Source organism: Mesoplodon densirostris, chromosome 11 (assembly GCF_025265405.1).
Source record: "Mesoplodon densirostris isolate mMesDen1 chromosome 11, mMesDen1 primary haplotype, whole genome shotgun sequence".
NCBI classification, from domain to species: domain Eukaryota; kingdom Metazoa; phylum Chordata; class Mammalia; order Artiodactyla; family Ziphiidae; genus Mesoplodon; species Mesoplodon densirostris.
The window spans coordinates 24,289,328-24,311,542 of NC_082671.1; the positions used below are offsets into that span (position 1 = coordinate 24,289,328).

General features: G+C 39.4%; 1 protein-coding gene across 8 annotated transcripts in view; it reads left to right on the plus strand.

The window, feature by feature from the left end:
* Positions 1-22,215, plus strand: part of BMAL2 (basic helix-loop-helix ARNT like 2) — a 99,195-nt gene that overhangs the window by 69,003 nt on the left and 7,977 nt on the right. For 6 of the 8 annotated variants that reach the window (XM_060111989.1, XM_060111990.1, XM_060111992.1 and 3 more), the window contains 7 exons: positions 2,261-2,359; positions 14,398-14,638; positions 15,120-15,226; positions 15,383-15,533; positions 16,954-17,012; positions 18,782-18,890; positions 22,136-22,214. In XM_060111989.1, the coding sequence (XP_059967972.1) occupies positions 2,261-2,359; positions 14,398-14,638; positions 15,120-15,226; positions 15,383-15,533; positions 16,954-17,012; positions 18,782-18,890; positions 22,136-22,214 (845 nt within the window). The remainder of the gene's footprint in view (positions 1-2,260; positions 2,360-14,397; positions 14,639-15,119; positions 15,227-15,382; positions 15,534-16,953; positions 17,013-18,781; positions 18,891-22,135; position 22,215) is intronic. The other 2 variants (XM_060111995.1, XM_060111996.1) reach the window with 1 other exon arrangement.

The following is a 22,215-nucleotide window of genomic DNA, read 5'->3' on the forward strand; positions in this document are numbered from 1 at the left end:
CAGTAACTTATGAAGTACTAAATCAGACACCCTGAGTCTGCCCCCCTTAGGACTTCATATTAAGACCACAGGAAGGTCAAGACATGTAGACCAGCTAGGAGAACCTCACAGAAACATTTCAAAAGATCTGTCCCTGAATAAGGAAGACTACAGGATGATCAGTGGAGATATGAAAGATTTAAGAGGACAGCCTGGTGATGTGCTTCTCCACCATAATGAAGGTTTAATCCTGAATTGACAAGTGCCCAGTATGGAAGAAAAGATTGGTGCCTGTCAAGCCTGTGGCCCTGGAGGCTTCCCAGACTCAGATCTCCAAAACAGGATGCCAACAGCAGCACCAGGGCATCCTGCTGGAAGGAATGGAGAATGCAAGCCCATTGGCAGATCCTGGACCATTAAAGCACAGACAACACCTCTTTCCAGGAAATCTTCCCTGACACCCTCCCCTTGCTGGTTGGCTTGAGTCCCCAGTACCCACTTTTGCTAATCCATTAATAATCCTGAGCATCTCTTATATCACGGCCCATTCCACACTGTGTCAAAATTATTATTATATTTTTGTTTGCCTCCCACACTAAACTGAGAGCTTCATTTCTCTTTCCATGATGCCTGGCACACAGTAGGCACTGAAACATTTACTGAAGGCATAAGTGACCATCCTCTTGCCCTCTATTCCTGATTCAAACCACATCATTGCTCTGCAGTCTACAAGAACAATTAAGAATCCAGTGAATTAGTCTACATTATAGTGTTTTACTTTCACCAAAGAAGCAATTTAAACACATTTTGAGATTTTTTTCCCCCAAGACATGTTGAGCAAATACTATGGACCGAATTATGTCCCCTAAAATCCATATGTTGAAGTCCATTGTGGTCGTATTTGGAGATGGGACCTTTGGGAGATAATTAGGTTTAGGTGAGGTCATGAGGGTGAGGCCCTCCTTCTAAGAGGAGACCCCAGAGAGTTTGCTGTCTGTGAGCACACAGCGAGATGGTAGCTGTCTGTGAGCTAGGATGACAGTCCCCACCAGAACTCAACTATGCTGCCATCCTGATCTCGGAGCTCCAGCCTCCAGAACTGTGAGGAAATAAACTTCTGTTATTTAAGCCACTCAGCCTGTAGTGCTTTGTTATGCGGGCCCCAGCTGACTAGGATGAGAAACAGCTTGGATCATTTTTCTCTACTGGAATTCCAATAAGTAAATCTGAAAAGGCTCTGCAGTGGAAACCAAAGGCATCTTGGCCTTGCTGAAAATAAATGTATGTTTATTAAGTTGGCATTTTACAGTTTGTCTTGAAATATGGCACTACGAGTCACAAATCGGTGGTAGGACTCTACCTTGTCTAGGCTCATCCTTTCTTTTACCTTAGAGTTTTCATTTTTTTTTGTTGTGGTTGTTGTGGTTGTTGTTGTTGTTGTTGCAGTACACGGGCCTCTCACTGTTGTGGCCTCTCCCGCTGTGGAGCACAGGCTCCAGACGCGCAGGCTCAGCGGCCATGGCTCACGGGCCCAGCCGCTCCGCGGCATGTGGGATCTTCCCGGACGGGGGCACTGAACCCGTGTCCCCTACATCGGCAGGCGGACTCTCAACCACTGCGCCACCAGGGAAGCCCTCATTTCATTTTTTGTCAAATTCTAGGACAGCACATGACTGAATATATACAGTCAGTCACTAATAATAATCTTAGAGGTATAATGCTTTCTGTGTCTAGCCTTTTAACCCTTTGTAAAGATACCAAAAGGAAAGTGAGATATCTTCTGTGAAACTACATGGTACTGTGGTAGCATTCCAAAGCAGTCTTGTAAATACTGAATCTTAAGCAAAAACACATGTGTATAGTCATAGGTTAAAAAAAAAAAATCCAAGCAGCATTCTTGAAGAATGTAATAATCAAACTTTAGTCCTTCCATGTGGTTTCTAAAAGGATTTTTTTTTAATTATAAGTTTTAGAGATGTATAAGAGAGGCAGGGAAAGTTTCTTTCCTTTGAAATACATATTGATAATCCTACTGGGAAAATACAGATATTTCAAGAATATCTGGTAAATGGTCAATTGGAGCTAATTTATAGTTGAATTCTGTGATGCATTAAAGAAACTGAAATATCTTTAAGTCCCTCCATTGTCCCAGGTTCTTATACTAGGTCCTGCTTCACAACAGCCGTGCTGGTGGACAGGCTTTAGGACAGAGTGGACAGGGCCTGGGCTCTGAATTCAATAGAGTTTTTTTGTTTGTTTGTTTTGTTTTGTTTTTTTGCAGTATGCGGGCCTCTCACTGTTGTGGCCTCTCCCGTTGCGGAGCACAGGCTCCGGATGCGCAGGCTCAGCGGCCATGGCTCACAGGCCCAGCCACTTCACGGTATGTGGGATCCTCCCGGACCGGGGCACGAACCCATGTCCCCTGCATCGGCAGGCGGACTCCCAACCACTGCGCCACCAGGGAAGCCCTCAATAGAGTTTTAATGTCAGGTCTGCTGCTTAACAACTGTGCGACGTTAGGCAAGTTCCTCTCAATATATGGGAAATGGGTGGGTGGACTGAATTGTGTTTCCCCTAAATCCACATGTAGAAGGCCTTATTCCCAATGTGCCTGTATTTGGAGACAGGGCCTTTAAAGAGGTAATAAAGGTTAAGGGAGGTCATAAGAGTGGGGCCCTAATCCGCTGTGACTGGTATCCTCATAAGAGGAGGAGAAGTCACCAGGGGTGCATACACGCAGAGGAGGCCAGCTGAGGGTGCAGTGAGAGAGGCCTCAGAAGACACCAAGCCTTCCAACATCTTGATCATGGACCTCTAGCCCCCAGAACTTTGAGAAAATACATTTCTATTGTTTAAGCCACCTGTCTGGTATTTTGTATAGCAGCCCGAGCAGACTGATACAATGGCTGGACTAAGAGCACCTCACGGGAGTGTGGTTAGGATTACATGTAGCTGAGGCAGTGCTTGGCTTCTAGTAAACACTCACTATGTGTAAGCTGTTATTTGTGGCTCAGAAAGAAGAGAGGGAGAAGAAAAGAGCAAGAAAGAGAATCAGTATGTATTTAAAATCTGAATGCCAAGCACTTTGCATAAGTACCTAATTTAATTTGCATAACAATCCTGTGCAAACCATCCCAGTCTTGCAGATGAGAAAAACCAGAAGCTGAAAAAGGTTCTGTAACTTGTCTGAAGTCACCTAGAAAGTGGCAGAATCAGGAATCTGGCTTTAAAATCTGTCTTCTTTCCACTATGCCATGCCACCTGTTAAGAGTAGCTTCCTAGATGCCAAAGGTTATTAATGGGAGAGATCCATTCTAAATGACTTCTGCAGCAGACACACAGCAACGGGGTCGGCTCCTGTTGTGGAAATGTACCCCCGCCCACACACAGATGCTCATCCCCACTCCAAGCTGGGCTACACAGATGCCTGCAGTTACAGCCAAGTATGTTTTCAAAGAGGACTTTTTAATCTGCTCAAGTACTTGACCAGGTATTCACTTAATACTCCAAAGCTCTGTGCCAAAGGCATGAGGTGGATTTGGCCTAAGAGGTGATGAGGGCTTGTGTTAACCATTAGCGGGGCCAGTCCCCGCAGTGGAAGAGTTGGAAGTTGGGGAGCAGTGTACGTAGACAGACGTGTAGACAGATGCCTGGGCCCCGATGAGGTAACTGCAGAATGTAACCCTGATTGGCCACACGGATGACTTCCCACTCATGAGACAGTTTTGTATTTTACTTTAACCAAAGGCAGTGTCCATCAAGTGAAATGATTATCTTTTGCATAGAGTTGCTACTACATTGTTTTTTCCAATAATAATTAGCCAATGGAATTCACTATGTTTTAAGACCACTCCCTGTTAATGAAGAAAGCCTGTAGTTAGTAAAGGTGTTTTTCCCTTTTACCAGGACATGCCAGTTCCATTTAAAATTTTAAATTATTGCTTAAGACTACTTTTTAGAGCAGTTTTAGCTTTACAACAAAATCGAGAGAGAGGTATAGAGATTTCCCATGTACCCCTTGCCCTCACACATGTATAGTTTTCCCCATTATCAACATCTTCCACCCAGAATGCCATATATATCTTTTAAAACAAGGATGAAACCTACACTGACACATCACAATCACCCAAAGTCCATTAGTTTACCTTAGGGTTCACTCTTGGTGGTGTACATTCTGTGGGTTTGGACAAATGTATAATTACGTACATCCATCGTTATAATATCATACAGAGTATTTTCACTGCCCTAAAAATCCTCTGTGCCCTGTCTATTCATCCCTCCCCCAGACTAGCCCTGGCAATCACTTATTTTTTGTTTCCTACTTTTGCCTTCGTTATATTTAAATTTAAAAGAAGAGAGACTAGAAAGCAGCCCTTTTAATGCTAATTGAAAATAAACTTAGGGGCTTCCCTGGTGACGCAGTGGTTAAGGCTCTGCACTCCCAATACAGGGGGCCTAGGTTTGATCTGTGGTCAGGGAACTAGATCCCACACACATGCCTCAACTAAGAGTTCGCATGCTACAACTAAAGAGCCGGCGAGCCACAACTAAGGAGCCCTCCTTCCACAACTAAGGAGCCCACATGCCGCAACTAAGGAGCCTGCCAGCCACAGCTAAGAACCAGCACAACCAAAAAAAAATAAAAATTAAGATTTGTGGAAAGGCCATTTGTCAAGATTGGCTATGAGTCGCTCAAGTGGGGCTTCATTATATTATTCTCTCTGATTTTGTGAATATTTGAGATTTTCCATGATAAAAAGTTTTTTAAAAACATGATTGGCATTAAAAACATTATTTCTACCATGATTCTCACATAAATGCCATGGATTCAAATTTTGAAACAGCTTTTAAAACGGGGTTAAGATTGCTCATGTATCTCCACTTGTGAAATCAAATGCTGTTAAGGATGGATGATTGTCACCAAATATCTTAGGTATTTCTTAAATTTATCTTGGTAAGATAATCAGTAATCCATGGGCTTCTTGTGCAACAAGATGTGGCATCCTCTCATGCCCCTTGGCTTCCAGTGTCCAATACTCGTGACTCTGCTTGACCTCTCTCCCTGGTCCTTAGAGACAGTTCTGCCTGTACCAGCAAGGGGCGGACCTCCAGTGCTGGGGAGTCAGTGCTCCCCGGAGGGTCCCTCATCCACTGACTGAGGGGAGGTGATGGATAAATATTCTTGCTCTCTTTTCCTTGAGGCCGTTCAAGCTGCATAACTGGGGTTCTTTTTCTACATTTTTTTCCCAGATTGCCCCAGTAGGTTAAGCTTTAGTTTCCCAAAGTGGGGACTTGTTGGAAAATGTATCTATTATTAGCTTCTTTGTCTTCCCTGTCTCACTTCCCTGCCAGAGTTCCCTGGGAGCACCTCTCAAATACACTTCTTATACTCAAATCGTTGTCTCAGGATCAGCGTCTGTGAGAATTCAAACTAAGCCAGCAAGATACCAAGTTGAGAGACCCAGCCAGCAACTTGTGGAAGAAAAATTTCATAAAGGATTTTGAAAAGATACCCTGTGGATTAAAGCAGTGTTTGGGTTGTTTTTGTTTGTTTTTCTCTTTTTAAAAGCATGGAGTCGGTCGCACATGAATCTACCCTGTGCAGCTGATTGTAAATAATTAGTTTGTGAGGATTAAGGCCCATGACCCCAGTATTTAGGTAAAAGTCTATAAAGAATTCTTGGGATGAGAGGGTTTTCTTTTTTTGAATTTTATTTATTTTTTTATACAGCAGGTTCTTATTAGTCATCAATTTTATCCACATCACTGTATATATGTCAATCCCAATCTCCCAATTCTTCACACCCCCACCCCCACCCCCCTGCCGCTTTCCCCCCTTGGTGTCCATACGTTTGTTCTCTACATCTGTGTCTCTATTTCTGCCTTGCAAACCAGTTCATCTGTACCATTTTTCTAGGGTCCACATATATCCGTTAATATATGATATTTGTTTTTCTCTTTCTGACTTACTTCACTCTGTATGACAGTCTCTAGATCCATCCATGCCTCAACAAATGACCCAATTTCATTCCTTTTTATGGCTGAGTAATATTCCATTGTATGTATGTACCTCATCTCCTTTATCCATTCATCTGTCGATGGGCATTTAGGTTACTTCCATGATATGGCTATTGTAAATAGTGCAGCAATGAACATTCGGGTGCATGTGTCTTTTTGAATTATGGTTTTCTCTGGGTATATGCCCAGTAGTGGGATTGCTGGATCATATGGTAATTCAATTTTTAGTTTTTTAAGGAACCTCCATACTGTTCTCCATAGTGGCTGTATCAATTTACATTCCCACCAACAGCACATGAGGGTTCCCTTTTCTCCACACCCTCTCCAGCATTTGTTGTTTGTAGATTTTCTGATGATGCCCATTCTAACTGGTGTGAGGTGATACCTCATTGTAGTTTTGATTTGCATTTCTCTAATAATTAGTGATGTTGAGCAGCTTTTCATGTGCCTGTGGTCCATCTGTATGTCTTCTTTGGAGAAATGTCTATTTAGCTCTTCTGCCCATTTTTAGGTTGGGTTGTTTGTTTTTTTAATATTGAGCTGCATGAGCTGTTTATATATTTTGGAGATTAATCCTTTGTCTGTCGATTCGTTTGCAAATATTTTCTCCCATTCTGAGAGTTGTCTTTTCGTCTTGTTTCCTTTGGTTTGTTTCCGTCTGGTTTCCTCTGCTGTGCAAAAGCTTTTAAGTTTCATTAGGTCCCATTTGTTTATTTTTGGTTTTATTTCCATTACTCTAGGAGGTGGATCAAAAAAGATTTTGCTGTGATTTATAGCAAAGAGTGTTCTTCCTATGTTTTCCTCTAAGAGTTATATAGTGTCCGGTCTTACATTTAGGTCTTTAATCCATTTTGAGTTTACTTTTCTGTATGGTGTTAGGGACTGTTCTAATTTCATTCTTTTACATGTAGCTGTCCAGTTTTCCCAGCACCACTTATTGAAGAGACTGTCTTTTCTCCATTGTATATCTTTGCCTCCTTTGTCATAAATTAGTTGACCATAGGTGCATGGGTTTATCTCTGGGCTTTCTAGCTTGTTCCATTGATCTATGTTTCTGTTTTTGTGCCGTACCATATTGTCTTGATTACTGTAGCCTTGTAGTATAGTCTGAAGTCAGAGAGTCTGATTCCTCCAGCTCCGTTTTTTTCCCTCAAGACTGCTTTGGCTATGTGGGATCTTTTGTGTCTCCATACAAATTTTAAGATGATTTGTTCTAGTTCCGTAAAAAATGCCATTGGTAATTTGATAGGGATTGCACTGAATCTGTAGATTGCTTTGGGTAGTATAGTCATTTTCACAATATTGATTCTTCCAATCGAAGAACATGGTATATCTCTCCATCTGTTGGTATCATCTTTAATCTCTTTCATCAGTGTCTTATGGTTATCTGCATACAGGTCTTTTGTCTCCCTAGGTAGGTTTATTCCTAGGTATTTTATTCTTTTTGTTGCAGTGGTATATGGGAGTGTTTCCATAATTTCTCTTTCAGATTTTTCATTATTTGTGTGTAGGAATGCAAGAGATTTCTGTGCATTAATTTTGTATCCTGCAACTTTACCAAATTAATTGATTAGCTCTAGTGCTTTTCTGGTGGCATTTTTAGGATTCTCTATGTATAGTATCATGTCATCTGCAAACAGTGACAGCTTTACTTCTCCTTTTCCAATTTGTATTTTTTAAATTTCTTTTTCTTCTCTGATTGCCGTGGCTAGGACTTCCAAAACTATGTTGAATAATAGTGGTGAGAGTGGACATCCTTGACTTGTTCCTGATCTTAGAGGAAATGCTTCCAGTTTTTCACCATTGAGAATGATGTTTCCTGTGGGTTTGTTGTATATGGCCTTTATTATGTTGAGGTAGGTTCCCTCTATGCCCACTTTCTGCAGAGTTTTTATCATAAATGGGTGTTGAATTTTGTCAAAAGCTTTTTGTGCATCTGTTGAGATGGTCATATGGTTTTTATTCTTCAGTTTGTTAATATGGTGGATCACATTGATTGATTTGCGTATATTGAAGAATCCTTGCATCCCTGGGATAAATCCCACTTGATCATGGTGTATGATCCATTTAATGTGTTGTCGGATTCTGTTTGCTAGTATTTTGTTGAGGATTTTTGCATCTATATTCATCAGTGATATTGGTCTGTAATTTTCTTTTTTTGAAGTATCTTTGTCTGGTTTTGGTATCAGGGTGATGGTGGCCTCATACAATGAGTTTGGGAGTGTTCCTCCCTCTGCAATTATTTGGAAGAGTTTGAGAAGGATGGGTGTTAGCTCTTCTCTAAACGTTTGATAGAATTCACCTGTGAAGCCATCTGGTCCTAGACTTTTGTTTGTTGGAAGAATTTTAATCACAGTTTCAATTTCATTACTTGTGATTGGTCTGTTCGTATTTTCCTTTTCTTCCTGGTTCAGTCTTGGAATGTATACCTTTCTAAGAATTTGTCCATTTCTTCCAGGTTATCCATTTTGTTGGCATAGAGTTGCTTGTAGTAGTCTCTTAGGATGCTTTGTATTTCTGCGGTGTCTGTTGTAACTTCTCCTTTTTCATTTCTAATTTTATTGATTTGAGTCCTCTCCCTTTTTTTATGTCTGGCTAATGGTTTATCAATTTTGTTTTTCTTCTCAAAAAACAGCTTTTAGTTTTATTGATCTTTGCTCTTGTTTTCTTTGTTTCTATTTCATTTATTTCTGCTCTGATCTTTATGATTTCTTCTGCTAACTTTGGGTTTTGTTTGTTCTTCTTTCTCTTGTTCCTTTAGATGTAAGGTTAGATTGTTTATTTGAGATTTTTCTTGTTTCTAGACATAGGCTTGTATAGCGATAAACTTAGTACTGTATTGTTTAGCCTCCATGTGTTTGTGTTTTTTACGTTTTTTCCCTGTAATTGATTTCTAATCTCATAGTGTTGTGGTCAGAAAAGATGCTTCATATGATTTCAGTTTTCTTAAATTTCCTGAGGCTTGATTTGTGACCCAAGGTGTGATCTATCCTGGAGAATGTTCCGTGAGTACTTGAGAAGAAAGTGTAATCTGCTGTTTTTGGATGGAATGTCCTATAAATATCAGTTAAATCTATCTGGTCTATTGCGTCATTTAAAGCTTCTGTTTCCTTATTAATTTTCTGTTTGGATAATCTGTCCATTGGTGTAAGTGAGGTGTTAAAAGTCCCCCACTATTATTGTGTTACTGTCAATTTCCTCTTTTATAGCTGTGAGCAGTTGCCTTATGTATTGAGGTGCTCCTGTGTTGGGTGCATATATATTTATAATTGTTATATCTTCTTCTTGGATTGATCCCTTGATCATTATGTAGTGTCCTTCCTTGTCTCTTGTAACATTCTTTATTTTAAAGTCTATTTTATCTGATATGAATATTGCTACTCCAGCTTTCTTTTGATTTCCATTTGCATGGAATATCTTTTTCCATGTGCTCCCTTTCAGTCTGAATGTGTCCCTAGGACTGAAGTGGGTCTTTTGTAGACAGCATATATATGGGTCTTGTTTTTGTATCCATTCAGTAAGCCTGTGTCATTTGGTTGGAGCCTTTAATCCATTCACGTTTAAGGTAATTATCAGTATGTATGTTCCTATGACCATTTTCTTAATTGTTTTGGCTTTGTTTGTGAAGGTCTTTTTCTTCTCCTGTGTTTCCCACCTAGAGAAGTTCCTTTAACATTTGTTTTAGAGCTGGTTTGGTGGTGCTGAATTCTCTTAGTTTTTGCATGTCTGTAAAGCTTTTGATTTCTTCATTGAATCTGAATGAGATCCTTGCCTGCTAGAGTAATCTTGGTTGTAGGTTCTTCCCTTTCATCACTTTAAGTATATCATGCCACTCCCTTCTGGCTTGTAGAGTTTCTGCTGAGAAATCAGCTGTTAACGCTATGGGAGCTCCATTGTATGTTATTTGTCGGAAAACCCTTGCTGCTTTCAATAATTTTTCTTTAATTTTTGCCAATTTGATTACTATGTGTCTTGGCGTGTTTCTCCTTGCGTTTATCCTGTATTGGACTTGCTGCGCTTCCTGGACTTGGGTGGCTATTTCCGTACCCACGTTAGGGAAGTTTTCGACTATAACCTCTTCAAATATTTCCTCGGGTCCTTTCTCTCTCTCTTCTCCTTCTTGGACCCTATAATGTGAATGTTGTTGCGTTTAACATTGTCCCAGAGGTCTCTTAGGCTGTTTTCATTTCTTTTCATTCTTTTTTCTTTATTCTGTTCCACAGCAGTGAATTCCACCATTCTGTCTTCCAGGTCACTTATCTGTTCTTCTGCCTCAGTTATTCTGCTATTGATTCCTTCTAGCATATTTTTCATTTCAGTTATTGTATTGTTCATCTCTGTTTGTTTGTTCTTTAATTCTTCTAGATCTTTGTTAAACATTTCTTGCATCTTCTTGATCTTTGCCTCCATTCTTTTTCCGAGGTCCTGGATCATGTTCACTATCATTATTCTGAATTCTTTTTCTGGAAGGTTGCCTATCTCCAGTTCATTTAGTTTTTCTGGGGTTTTGTCTTGTTCTTTCACCAGGTACATAGCCCTCTGCCTTTTCATCTTGTCTTTCTGCGAATGTGGTTTTTGTTCCACAGGCTGCAGGATTGTAGTTCTTCTTGCTTCTGCTGTCTGCCCTCTGGTGGATGAGGCTATCTAAGAGGCTTGTGCAAGTTTCCTGATGGGAGGGACTGGTGATGGGTTGAGCTGGCTGTTGCTCTGGTGGGCAGATCTCAGTTAAACTTTAATCTGCTTGACTGCTGATGGGTGGGGCTGGGTTCCCTCCCTGCTGGTTGTTTGGCCTAAGGCAACCCAACACTGGAGCCTACCTGGGCTCTTTGGTGGGGCTAATGGTGGACTCTGGGAGGGCTCATGCCAAGGAGTACTTCCCAGAACTTCTTCTGCCAGTCTCTTTGTCCTCACAGTGAAACAGAGCCACCCCCCGCCTCTGCAGGAGACCCTCCAACACTAGCAGGTAGGTCTGGTTCAGCCTCCTCTGGGGTAACTGCTCCTTCCCCTGGGTCCCAGTGCGCACACTACTTTGTATGTGCCCTCCAAGAGTGGAGTCTCTGTTTCCCTCAGTCCTGTCGAAGCCCTGCCATCAAATCCCGCTAGCCTTCAAAATGTGATTCTCTAGGAATTCCTCCTCCCATTGCCAGACCCCCAGGTTGGGGAGCCTGATATGGGGCTCACAACCTTCACTCCCGTGGGTGGACTTCTATGGTATAAGTGTTCTCCCGTTTGTGGGTCACCCACGCAGCAGTTATGGGATTTGATTTTATTGTGATTGCTCCCCTCTTGCCATCTCATTGGGACTTCTCCTTTGTCTTTGGATGTGGTGTATCTTTTTTGGTGAGTTCCAGTGTCTTCCTGTCAATGACTGTTCAGCAGTTAGTTGTGATTCTGGTGTTCTCACAAGAGGGAGTGAGAGCACGTCCTTCTACTCTGCCATCTTGAAGCAATCCCCAAGAGGATTTTTTAATAGGATTTTTTTTTAACTTTAAATAATTGATCAAATGGGTCGCATTCCATCCGTGAATGGAATTACACAATCCCAGCTAGAAATTTGCCAACTGAATAAATGTTCAAGGTGAGAATTGAGGGACAGATTGAGTTGGAAATTGTTAGTAACCCTGTTGTTAGAGAAGAATTAAAGAGGCTAAGTTCTGTGTGATGAGATTCCATATATAAATGTAAAACATTTTTCAGTCTATATTTTCCATTGAGTAGAATATTTTTAGTCAGTATCATTTGTAAATTTGCAAGCATCATCAGAAATGCCAAACTCAGTTTATAGGCCTTTTTTAAAGTTAATTAATTTTTTTATTGAAGTAACTTTTGTTTATAACATTATGTAAGTTTCATGTGTACAACATTATATTTCTACTTCTGTAGACCCTGTAGTATGCTCACCACCAAAAGTTTCGTTTCCATCCATCACCATATGGTTGACTCCCCTTTACTCATTTTGCCGTCCCCTCTTCCCCCACTCTCCGTCTCCCCTACCCCTCTGGTGACCACCACTCTGTTTTCTGTATCTATGTGTTTGTTTTTGTTTGGTTTGGTTTGTTCATTTATTTTGGGTTTTGTTTGTTTGTTTGTTATATTCTAAATATAAGTGAAATCACACGGTATTTGTCTTTCTCCGTCTGACTTATGTCACTCAGCATAATATACTCAGGGTCCACCCGTGTTGTCACAGATGTAAGCCTTTTTATTTTTGACTGCCATCTAATTTTGTTAATATGAATGAAAACCTTGTATTACACTTATCCCTATTTTTAATTCCTTTAAGATATCTTGGATGTTGGGTGAGGCGAAGGGAGGAGCCCAGGTTTGTCACTTAACTGCCTGGGTTGATGGTGGTGTCATTAAGCAGGATAGGGAATAAGTGATAAAGGCTTAGGTTGGGGTTGGAAGAGATAACATGTAATTTAAGGCGTCTGTGGGCTGTGGAGGGGATGATGTCTGTTAGGTGTTGAGTACAAGGTTCTATGTGGGGCTTACAAGAGCTAAACTGTCTGTTCCCTGCTTTATTCTGCCACTTCGCCATCACAGACTATGCTTCAGCTGCTTCTGACTGCTCGCTCTTGACTTTGTTTGCACTGGTTGTTCCCTCTGACTGGAACACCTTTTTGTAGTCCTCCCCCTCCATCACTCAGGCAACTCCTGTTTGAACACCTTCTGTGACAGGCACTCACTACCATCAAATAGCACCACAGTAGCGGATCACGGAGGGAGTTCTGGAGCCAGCCTGTCTGGATGTAAACCCTCAGCTCCACCCTTCCCTGATGTGACCCTGGCAGTAACTCTCAGTTTCCTGAGATAATGGGGATGATATTAGAACCTCTCATAGGACTACTAAGAAGAATAAATGAGTTATTCATTTAGAGAACTTAAAACAGAGCATGGCACATAAAGTGTTCTTTACACCTTTGCTATTACTATTAGTTGCTATCTTATAAGACAGCCCATATCATCTTCCATTAAAAAAAATTTTTTTTTTTTTTTGAAGATTTGTAGTAACAGTCTTAGCAAAAGGTGCCAACTTAAAACAATGACTGTTCTGGTCTTTTCTAAATCTTATCACAAGCAACTGTTTTAAGTAATTTTTTATCAGCTTCCACCCCCTTTTTAACCTTTAAGTTACTTTTTTGTAGGTTGCCATAATCTGTATACTGCCTGTCTTTTTTTTTTTTTTTTTTTTTTTTTTCTTTTTGCGGTATGCGGGCCTCTCACTGTTGTGGCCTCTCCCGTTGCGGAGCACAGGCTCCGGACGCGCAGGCCCAGCGGCCATGGCTCACGGGCCCAGCCGCTCCGCGGCATATGGGATCCTCCCAGACCGGGGCACGAACCCGTATCCCCTGCATCGGCAGGCGGACTCTCAACCACTGCGCCACCAGGGAGGCCCTGCCTGTCTTTTATACTGTCATTGTTTTCTTAAGCATTTCCTGTTATTTGAATATATGGATTATTTCCAATTTTTTATTTTTCTGGTTGGATCTGTTTGATGAGCTTTTCCTAATGAGTTAATTGCTTAAGATGTTTTTGAAAAGTGAAATCTGAGTCGTTTTATTTTTATACATTTTATTATAATTTCTCTAAATGTTCTCTAAAATGTCTATAATCTATTACAATCATATGTATCTGTTAGTCATTATAAGTGCTTACATAAGAAATTTACGAATATATCCATGTATCCTTTAAATTTATGAATATAAATTATAATATACCAAAATTTAAATAAGCTGAAAACAGTACTCCTGTAGCTGAGAGCAAGGGAGCATGAAGTTTAACTTTTTCTAACACATAAAGTACTGCAATTTAAAAAATTAGCTTGGAAATAACGAAATAACTATAGACCTATTTAAACCGAAATTAAAACAATCATTTTGACGTAGTACGTATAGTTTAGTTCTTGAGAAAAATAACCCATTAGGAATGAAGTTGTTAAGTAAACATGATTGATGATTTCTTTTTAATGCAATCCTATTCCCTTTTTTTTTTTTTTTTTTTTTTTTTTTTTTTTTTTTGCTGTACGCGGGCCTCTCACTGCTGTGGCCTCTCCCCTTGCGGAGCACAGGCTCCGGACACACAGGCTCCGCGGCCATGGCTCGCGGGCCCAGCCGCTCCGCGGCACGTGGGATCCTCCGGGATCGGGGCACGAACCCGTGTCCCCTGCATCGGCAGGCGGACTCCCAACCACTGCGCCACCAGGGAGGCCCCTATTCCCTTTTCATATTTAGCATATTTAAAGACTATTTCATAGCACAATTATAACTATTATAAATGTCAGTGTAACAAATTTAAGAATTCATAATGGTTCAAATGCTTTTTAAATTTTTATCTTTTTTTTTAGTTTTATTGTGATATAGTTGACAAATGCTTGTTTTTTTTAAACCTTTGAATTAGATCATAGAAAATTCTGTACTATCCACTGCACTGGTTACTTGAGAAACTGGCCTCCAAATATTGTTGGAATGGAAGAAGAAACGGACAATAAGAAAGACAGTAGTAATTTTACCTGCCTTGTTGCCATTGGAAGATTACATCCATATATTGTCCCACTGAACAGTGGAGAGATTAAAGTGAAACCAACTGAATTTATTACCCGTTTTGCAGTGAATGGACAATTTGTCTATGTTGATCAAAGGTAAACATTTATGTGCCGTAACGATTAGAGTTCAATGGGATATTTAAGGCTACTAAAGATGTGGCTTAGTAGCACGGCTGGATTTTTTTTTAAGGCTTTAGAACAGGAAATAAAGTTTAAATGAAATAAGGATATGGATATATCAGTAAATTTGTTCAAGCCAAATTGTAAACTTGAAATATTTCTTAGCCAATGGTGCAGAAACTGGACATGGTCTATGGCCACAATTTTATTGGTGAATGGTAGGAATAGCATACCCTGGATTGGGTAGGTGGCCTCTGGAGTAGCCTGGTGCCTGGGTGTCCATTCTGCTTTGCAGCTCTAATCTGGGTCTAGGGCAGCCAAAGGAGCCCAGTAAAGCAAATGGGTTACTCATCCCCCCAGTCTACTTCTCTACTATCCTGACCATGTATGGACCAACAGTATTCTGGAAGGGGATACATTCACCAATTCTGAACTTTATTTTTAATTTTAAAACCAGGGCAACAGCAATTTTAGGATATCTGCCTCAGGAACTTTTGGGAACTTCTTGTTATGAATATTTTCATCAAGATGACCATAGTAATTTGAATGACAAGCACAAAGCAGGTATGCATTGAGCGGGATCGTCTTTTGGTACTTTTTAATTACAACTTCAACTCTTAATTTTTCATTCCTGTGAAATCTGAACCTTGAATTAATCCTTAAGGGATTGATTTGTATAGTGGTAGACTGTTATGCTGATTATTTTCTTTTCTTGTTAAGTTCTACAGAGTAAAGAGAAAATATTTACAGATTCCTACAAATTCAGAGCAAAAGATGGCTCTTTCGTAACTTTAAGAAGCCAGTGGTTTAGTTTCACAAATCCTTGGACCAAAGAACTGGAATATATTGTGTCTGTCAACACTTTAGTTTTGTAAGTAATTTTTTATGTTGTTAAGACCTTTATATTGATTTCAAATGAGTATCTTTGCTTCCCTCTTTTCATCTTGCTAAATCATTAAACCTGTTTGATCCTCTGGCTTTATAACTTGAGTATAATGCCATTTGCAGCAACATAGATGGACCTAGAGATTATCCTACTAAGTGGAGTAAATCAGACAGAGAAAGACAAATATCATATGATATCACTTATATGTAGAATCCAAAGAATGATACAAGTGAACTTATTTACACAACAGAAATAGACTCACATAGAAAACAAACTTATGGTTGCCAAAGAGGAAGGGGGGTATAAATCGAGAATTGGGGATTAACAGATACACAGTATTATATATAAAATAGATAAGCAACAAGGACCTACTATATAGCACAGAGAACTATATTGAATATCTTATAATAACCTATAGTGGAAAAGAAACTGAAAAAGAATATGTGTGTATACATATATGTATATGTATATTAATCACTTTGCTGTACCCCTGAATCATTGTAAATCAACTATACTTCAATTTAAAAAAAAAACATGTGTGATTCTCTGGCTTTGGAACTTGAGTATATATTTTGAGTAATTCATTCACTGTTCATTGGCATTAGTTCTCAGAATTAAGCTAAAAGTTTGCCCTTTTATAAAAAATTCCTTTTGGCTTAGTATAAAATGTGACAGTAAGTGCATTTATTCAGGCAATTGTTTCCTACCCTTCATGGCCTTGCTTTGTCCTTCAAAAAAGCTATGTGGATGTGGCTTTAAACTGTTCAAAATGGTAAGAAACTGTTTTGCCCTCCACATCATTTTTGCATGTCCATTTTCTGAGCCTTGGGAACAAATATGATTGTGCAGGAGTACTTGGCTGAGGGATAAGCAGAAATCCAGCCCGTTCACTGCCTTCCAGGCCCTGGTCTATTGCTGTGTCAGCCTGAAGGAAGAGCCACCTTTTCCTGATTTGCTCAACATGCTAGCATGGCCTTGTTCTAAGTATTATTTTTCTATGTTTCTCTTTAAAATTGCTATAAGGTTTTATCAAGCTAATTCTATTTCCTTAGTACAATATTTTTAAAAAGAGCCCCCAATTCTTAGTACCTCCAGCAGGTACTAATTACCCATCCCAATAATTCTATTATTCATCCCAGTAATTCTTGTCTCCTTATCATTAGAATATGAGCTGAGAGTTTGTATCTTTGGAAACATGTACATTACAGGGTAATATGACATCTGGCAAAAGCCCTGGTACTTAGCACATCAATACCTCCGTCTCTGATGGTGACATTAACAATATGTATATAAAACACAAATAGGTCAAAAACTGATAATTCAAATACACAGAGCTTAATGTAGTTGCTTAAACATTTTCCTTCACCTTAAAAAAAAAATCACCTATGGTGTTTCTTAATTCTAGGGGACATAGTGATACTGGAGAAACATCATTGCTTCCTTGCAACTCTCAATCATCAGAAGGTAAGCTTAGTTTTAGGTGATGGAGACTTATTACTAAGACTGTTATTATTAAGTTACCATCTTTTTCTGTCTTGGAGAGGGAAAAATTTCAAGGTGAAATCAAAAAGATTTCAGGGGCTTCCTTGGTGGCGCAGTGGTTAAGAGAACGCAGGTTCGCGCCCTGGTCTGGGAAGATCCCATATGCCATGGAGCAACTGAGCCCGTGAGCCACAACTACTGAGCCTGTGCGTCTGGAGCCTGTGCTCCGCAGTAAGAGAGGCTGTGACGGTGAAAGGCCCGCACACCACCATGAAGAGTGGCCCCGCTTGCCCCAACTAGAGAAAGCCCTCGCACAGAAACGAAGACCCAACACAGCCAAAACTAAATAAATAAATAAAATGCTGGCTTAACTCCTAGAGAGTTTCATTAAAAAAAAAAAAAAAGATTTCAGTGGGTTGAGTTATCCTCCTCAGAATTCCCACAGTACTTTGGTCACACTTCTGTTATAATCTTACATTGTATTGCAATTATTCGTTCACTCAACTGGCTCACTGCTAGACTGTGAGTTCTTCAAGGGTAGGTATGGTGTTTTACTCATTATCATCCCCAGCAGCTGGCATAGTTCCTTATACATTAAGGCACTCAAATATCTGTTGGTCAAATTAATGAAAAGCACTAAGGGGGAGTTATCTTAGTTCTTTACCACAGGAATATTTTAATATATTATTTGTGTAAAGAAAAATTAAAATATTAAAAATAAAGTAGTATTCAGCCATAAAAAAAGAATGAAATATTGCAATTTGCAGAAACATGGATAGACAAAGAGATTATTATACTAAGTGAAGTAAGTCACTTCAGAGAAAGGCAATATTGTGTGATATCACTTACATGTGGAATCTGAAAAAGTAATACAAGTGAACTTATTTACGAAACAGAAACAGGCTCATAGACATAGAAAACAAACTTATGGTTACCAAAGGGGAAACGGGGGAGAGAGGGATAAATTAGGAATATGGGATTAACAGATACACACTACTATATATAAAATAAACAACAGGGATTTCCCATATAGCACAGGGAACTATATGCAATATCTTGTAATAACCTATAATGGAAGAGAATCTGAAAAAGAATATATATACATACATGTATATATAACTGAATCATTTTGCTATACACATGAAACTAACAATATTATAAATCAACTATACTTCAATAAAAGAAAAAAAGTGGTATTGCTCTGGCTTTAGTGTGGAGGTTAAAGTGGGAAGGAACTGTATGTACTCAAAGGTTACAGGTCATGATTGAACCCTCAATGACTTTCCACATTTTTTTTTTTTTTTTTTTTTTTTTTTTTGCGGTATGCGGGCCTCTCACTGTTGTGGCCTCCCCCGTTGCGGAGCACAGGCTCCGGACGCGCAGGCTCCGGACGCGCAGGCTCAGCGGCCATGGCTCACGGGCCCAGCCACTCCGCGGCATATGGGATCCTCCCAGACCGGGGCACGAACCCGTATCCCCTGCATCGGCAGGCGGACTCTCAACCACTTGCGCCACCAGGGAGGCCCTACTTTCCACATATTTGATTCACATCACTCTTCATAAGCATCTTAAACCATCAGGAGTTATGTTCGTAATGTAAGCATGAATATTTCTAACATTTTAGGATGCAGCTGGTCTATTACTTTTTAAGAGGGAAATAGGAAATATATTTGAATTGAAAGAAAGATATTGACCAAAGTTATATATTTCTTAAAGCCCTCTATTGAATCTTTCCTTCTGTTATTATTTAGGATCCTCTAGACAGTCTTGCATTAGTGGGTCTGGAATGTCTACGGGAACAGTACTTGGTGCTGGTAGTATTGGAACAGATATTGCAAGTGAACTTCTGGACTTACAAAGGTAATGTTTTATTGCTGCAAATACTTTCACAAGTAAAATTATCATCATATTTACAAAACCAATATTAAAAAATCAATAGGTTTCCTATATGCAAACAATAACCAGTTCAATAATATAATGGAAGAGAAGATCACCTTTACAGTAGCAACATAGTTTGGAAAGTCCTTTCTAAACATCACACAAAATCCGGAATTTATTAAGAAAAAAATGGATAAATTTAATTGTATAAAAACTCAAAACTTAAACATAACTATAACCATTATAATTAGCAAGGTTAAAAGACAAATTATACACAGAAAATGTACTTCATATGATAAAATGTACTCATTATCTTAATACATGAAGAGATTTGTAGTATAAAGAATAAAGTTATTGAATTTTATATTAAACTTTGTATAATTTTATATATATTAAACTTTATGTGTAGAATAAAGAGTAAAGTTATTAAAGGAGTTATTTAATAACTCAATAAAAAATTTAGAGAGCGGACATAAATAGAAAATAAAAGTGTAAATGGCCAAGAAACTAAAAATTGCTCAACCCCAGTTAAAATTATATATATACAAAATTAAACAATAATGACATACATTTTTTCATTTAGGAGATTGTCAAAGATTTGAAAGTTTGGTAATACTAGTGAGAGTCTGAGGAAACAGTCCCTCTTAAACTGTCCATGGGAATATAAACTAGTGCAAAGCTCTTTGAAGCGCAATTTGACTACACCATCAAAAATATAAGTGTATATGATCTTAGACTCAGCAACTCTACCTCAGGAACAAATTCTTACACAACTGCGCAGAGACCCATGAACAAGACTGTTTCTTGCTGCACTGTATAAGTAGTGATTTAAATCTTTAAATCTTTACCATAACCATAACTTATTATGGTATATCCATACAATGGCATACTCTGCAACAGTTAAATATTAGGTAGCTCTGTTTATACTAATATGGCAAGAGCTCTATCTGGTTAAAAGAAAAAAGCACAGGAATACAACAAAAGAATAGCATGTATAATAACTCACTTGTATAAGAAAAAAGATATGTGTGGATATATGTGAATATGTGTATATACAGGCCCATAATTGCTCATCTAAAACCCTTTAGACCAGATAGGTTTTTTTTTTTTTTTTTTTTTTTGCGGTATGCGGGCCTCTCACTGTTGTGGCCTCCCCCGTTGCGGAGCACAGGCTCCGGACGCGCAGGCTCCGGACGCGCAGGCTCAGCGGCCATGGCTCACGGGCCCAGCCGCTCCGCGGCACATGGGATCCTCCCAGACCGGGGCACGAACCCATATCCCCTGCATCGGCAGGCGGACTCTCAACCACTTGCGCCACCAGGGAGGCCCTATAGACCAGATAGGTTTTGAACTCAGAATTTTTCTGGATTTTAGAAAGGCAATGTTTTGGAATTCAATTTTTTTTTTTTTTTTTTGTGGTACGCGGGCCTCTCACTGTTGTGGCCTCTCCCGTTGCGGAGCACAGGCTCCGGACGCGCAGGCTCAGCGGCCACGGCTCATGGGCCCAGCTGCTCCGCGGCATGTGGGATCCTCCCAGACCGGGGCACGAACCCGTGTCCCCTGCATCGGCAGGCGGACTCTCAACCACTGCACCACCAGGGAAGCCCCTGGAATTCAATTTTTTTAAAGAGATATGTGTAATACCCACAGAGAACAGTTATATCATGGACAGCACCCCATAATCAATTAAATCAGTATTTTTGCAGTGAGAAGTATTTACAGATTAAATGGTGAAATGTCTGGGAGGAGAGAGGAAGTATGACTTCAGGTTAAATACATTTAACAAGATTAGGAAAGAATAATTATTGAAGCTGTTTGGTGGGTATTTGAGATTTCATTATATTGTCTATTTTTATATCTAAGTTTTCCATAATAAAAGCTTAAAATGTATTTCTGGAGTGAATTGTAAATACTTGTACTAAGTAGGACAAAGTTCGACCAAAACATTACCCTGAGTAGGGTTAGAGTCCAGCTTCCTTTGCATGTGGATATTCAGTTTTCTCACAGCATTTACTGAAAAGACTGTTCCTTCCCCAACTGAATGGTGTTGGCACCCTTGTTGAAAATCATTTGACTGTATATGCTGGAAGGGCTTCGTAAAGAAAGTGGAAATTGAGCCAAAGTTGCTAGCTGGGTGCAGCTGCAGGATGCAGTGGGGAGAGCATTTATATATGGAGGCACCTCAGCCAATGTATGGAGGTGAGCGGGAGAGAGCATGGTGGTTTCAGCAAACATCAAGGAGATTCACTGAGAGAAGAGTCAGGTTGCTGAGCAACTGAGTTTTAACTTGGTTAAAGGGACTTTTAACTAAGGGGAAGTCAAGTAGTGGAGGGACTTAAATAGCAAGTTTCTGCCCAGTGACTAATACAAAGAAAGCCATATTTCAGAAGATTAATCTGGCAGTGATGTGCATGTGGGGGCAGATAGTTTTCATCTTTAAACAAAGGCTAATTGAGCAGATGGTGATTTTAAACCATGAACCACAGATGGGAAGCCAGCCAAGCTATATACATTACATTGTGAAAAATCTCTAAGACATGTCACGGATCTTTTCGTCTGTGTTTCCTATCTAATTCATTTCATTCTTCTGTTTTAATTTCTCCCTCTATACTTTGTCAGTTGCCTTCTTGGGAATACAAAAGGACATAAAGTTACGTTTATGCCATTATGTTTCACATAATTGAGCATTTAATAATATATTATATGACACTGTCAGTTTTACATATTAAGTCTTGAAGAGATTTATGATCAAAGCGTATGATTATGTTTTTGTCTTTATGTGTTTCATTGATTTTGGACCTGGGGATGACCTATTATAGTAAAAGTATGACGCATTTTCTACTTTAAAAAAAAGGTTGCAGGATGTTAGGAAATCTTTCTTTATTCTTAGTTCTGCTTTTCAGTATCCTGATAAGGAACTGAATGCCTATTTTGAACCATGTTGTTATTCCATTACTTTGCCACGTGCTGTATTAAGACAGGTAACATGATTTACTTAAGAGCTTTCACCTCAGAGTTTGTTTCTATTTACTATAGTGTTTTCAGCACTCCATAGTCAAAAATAAGGCTGGCAATGAACGAGTCAGTCTGATTATGAAAACTGTTGTGATATTCAGTCTTATGTTCCTCCCTGTATTTGTAACAGTAGATTATGTATTCAGAGGAGAAAATTTTCTAAAATATATATAAATAGACACATAAAATGTTTTATGTGTCACTTTTTGAAGGTTACAGTCTTCTTCATCCCTTGATGATCCAAGTCCAACAGATTTATTGAAAGATACTCACACTATAAACTGCAGGAATG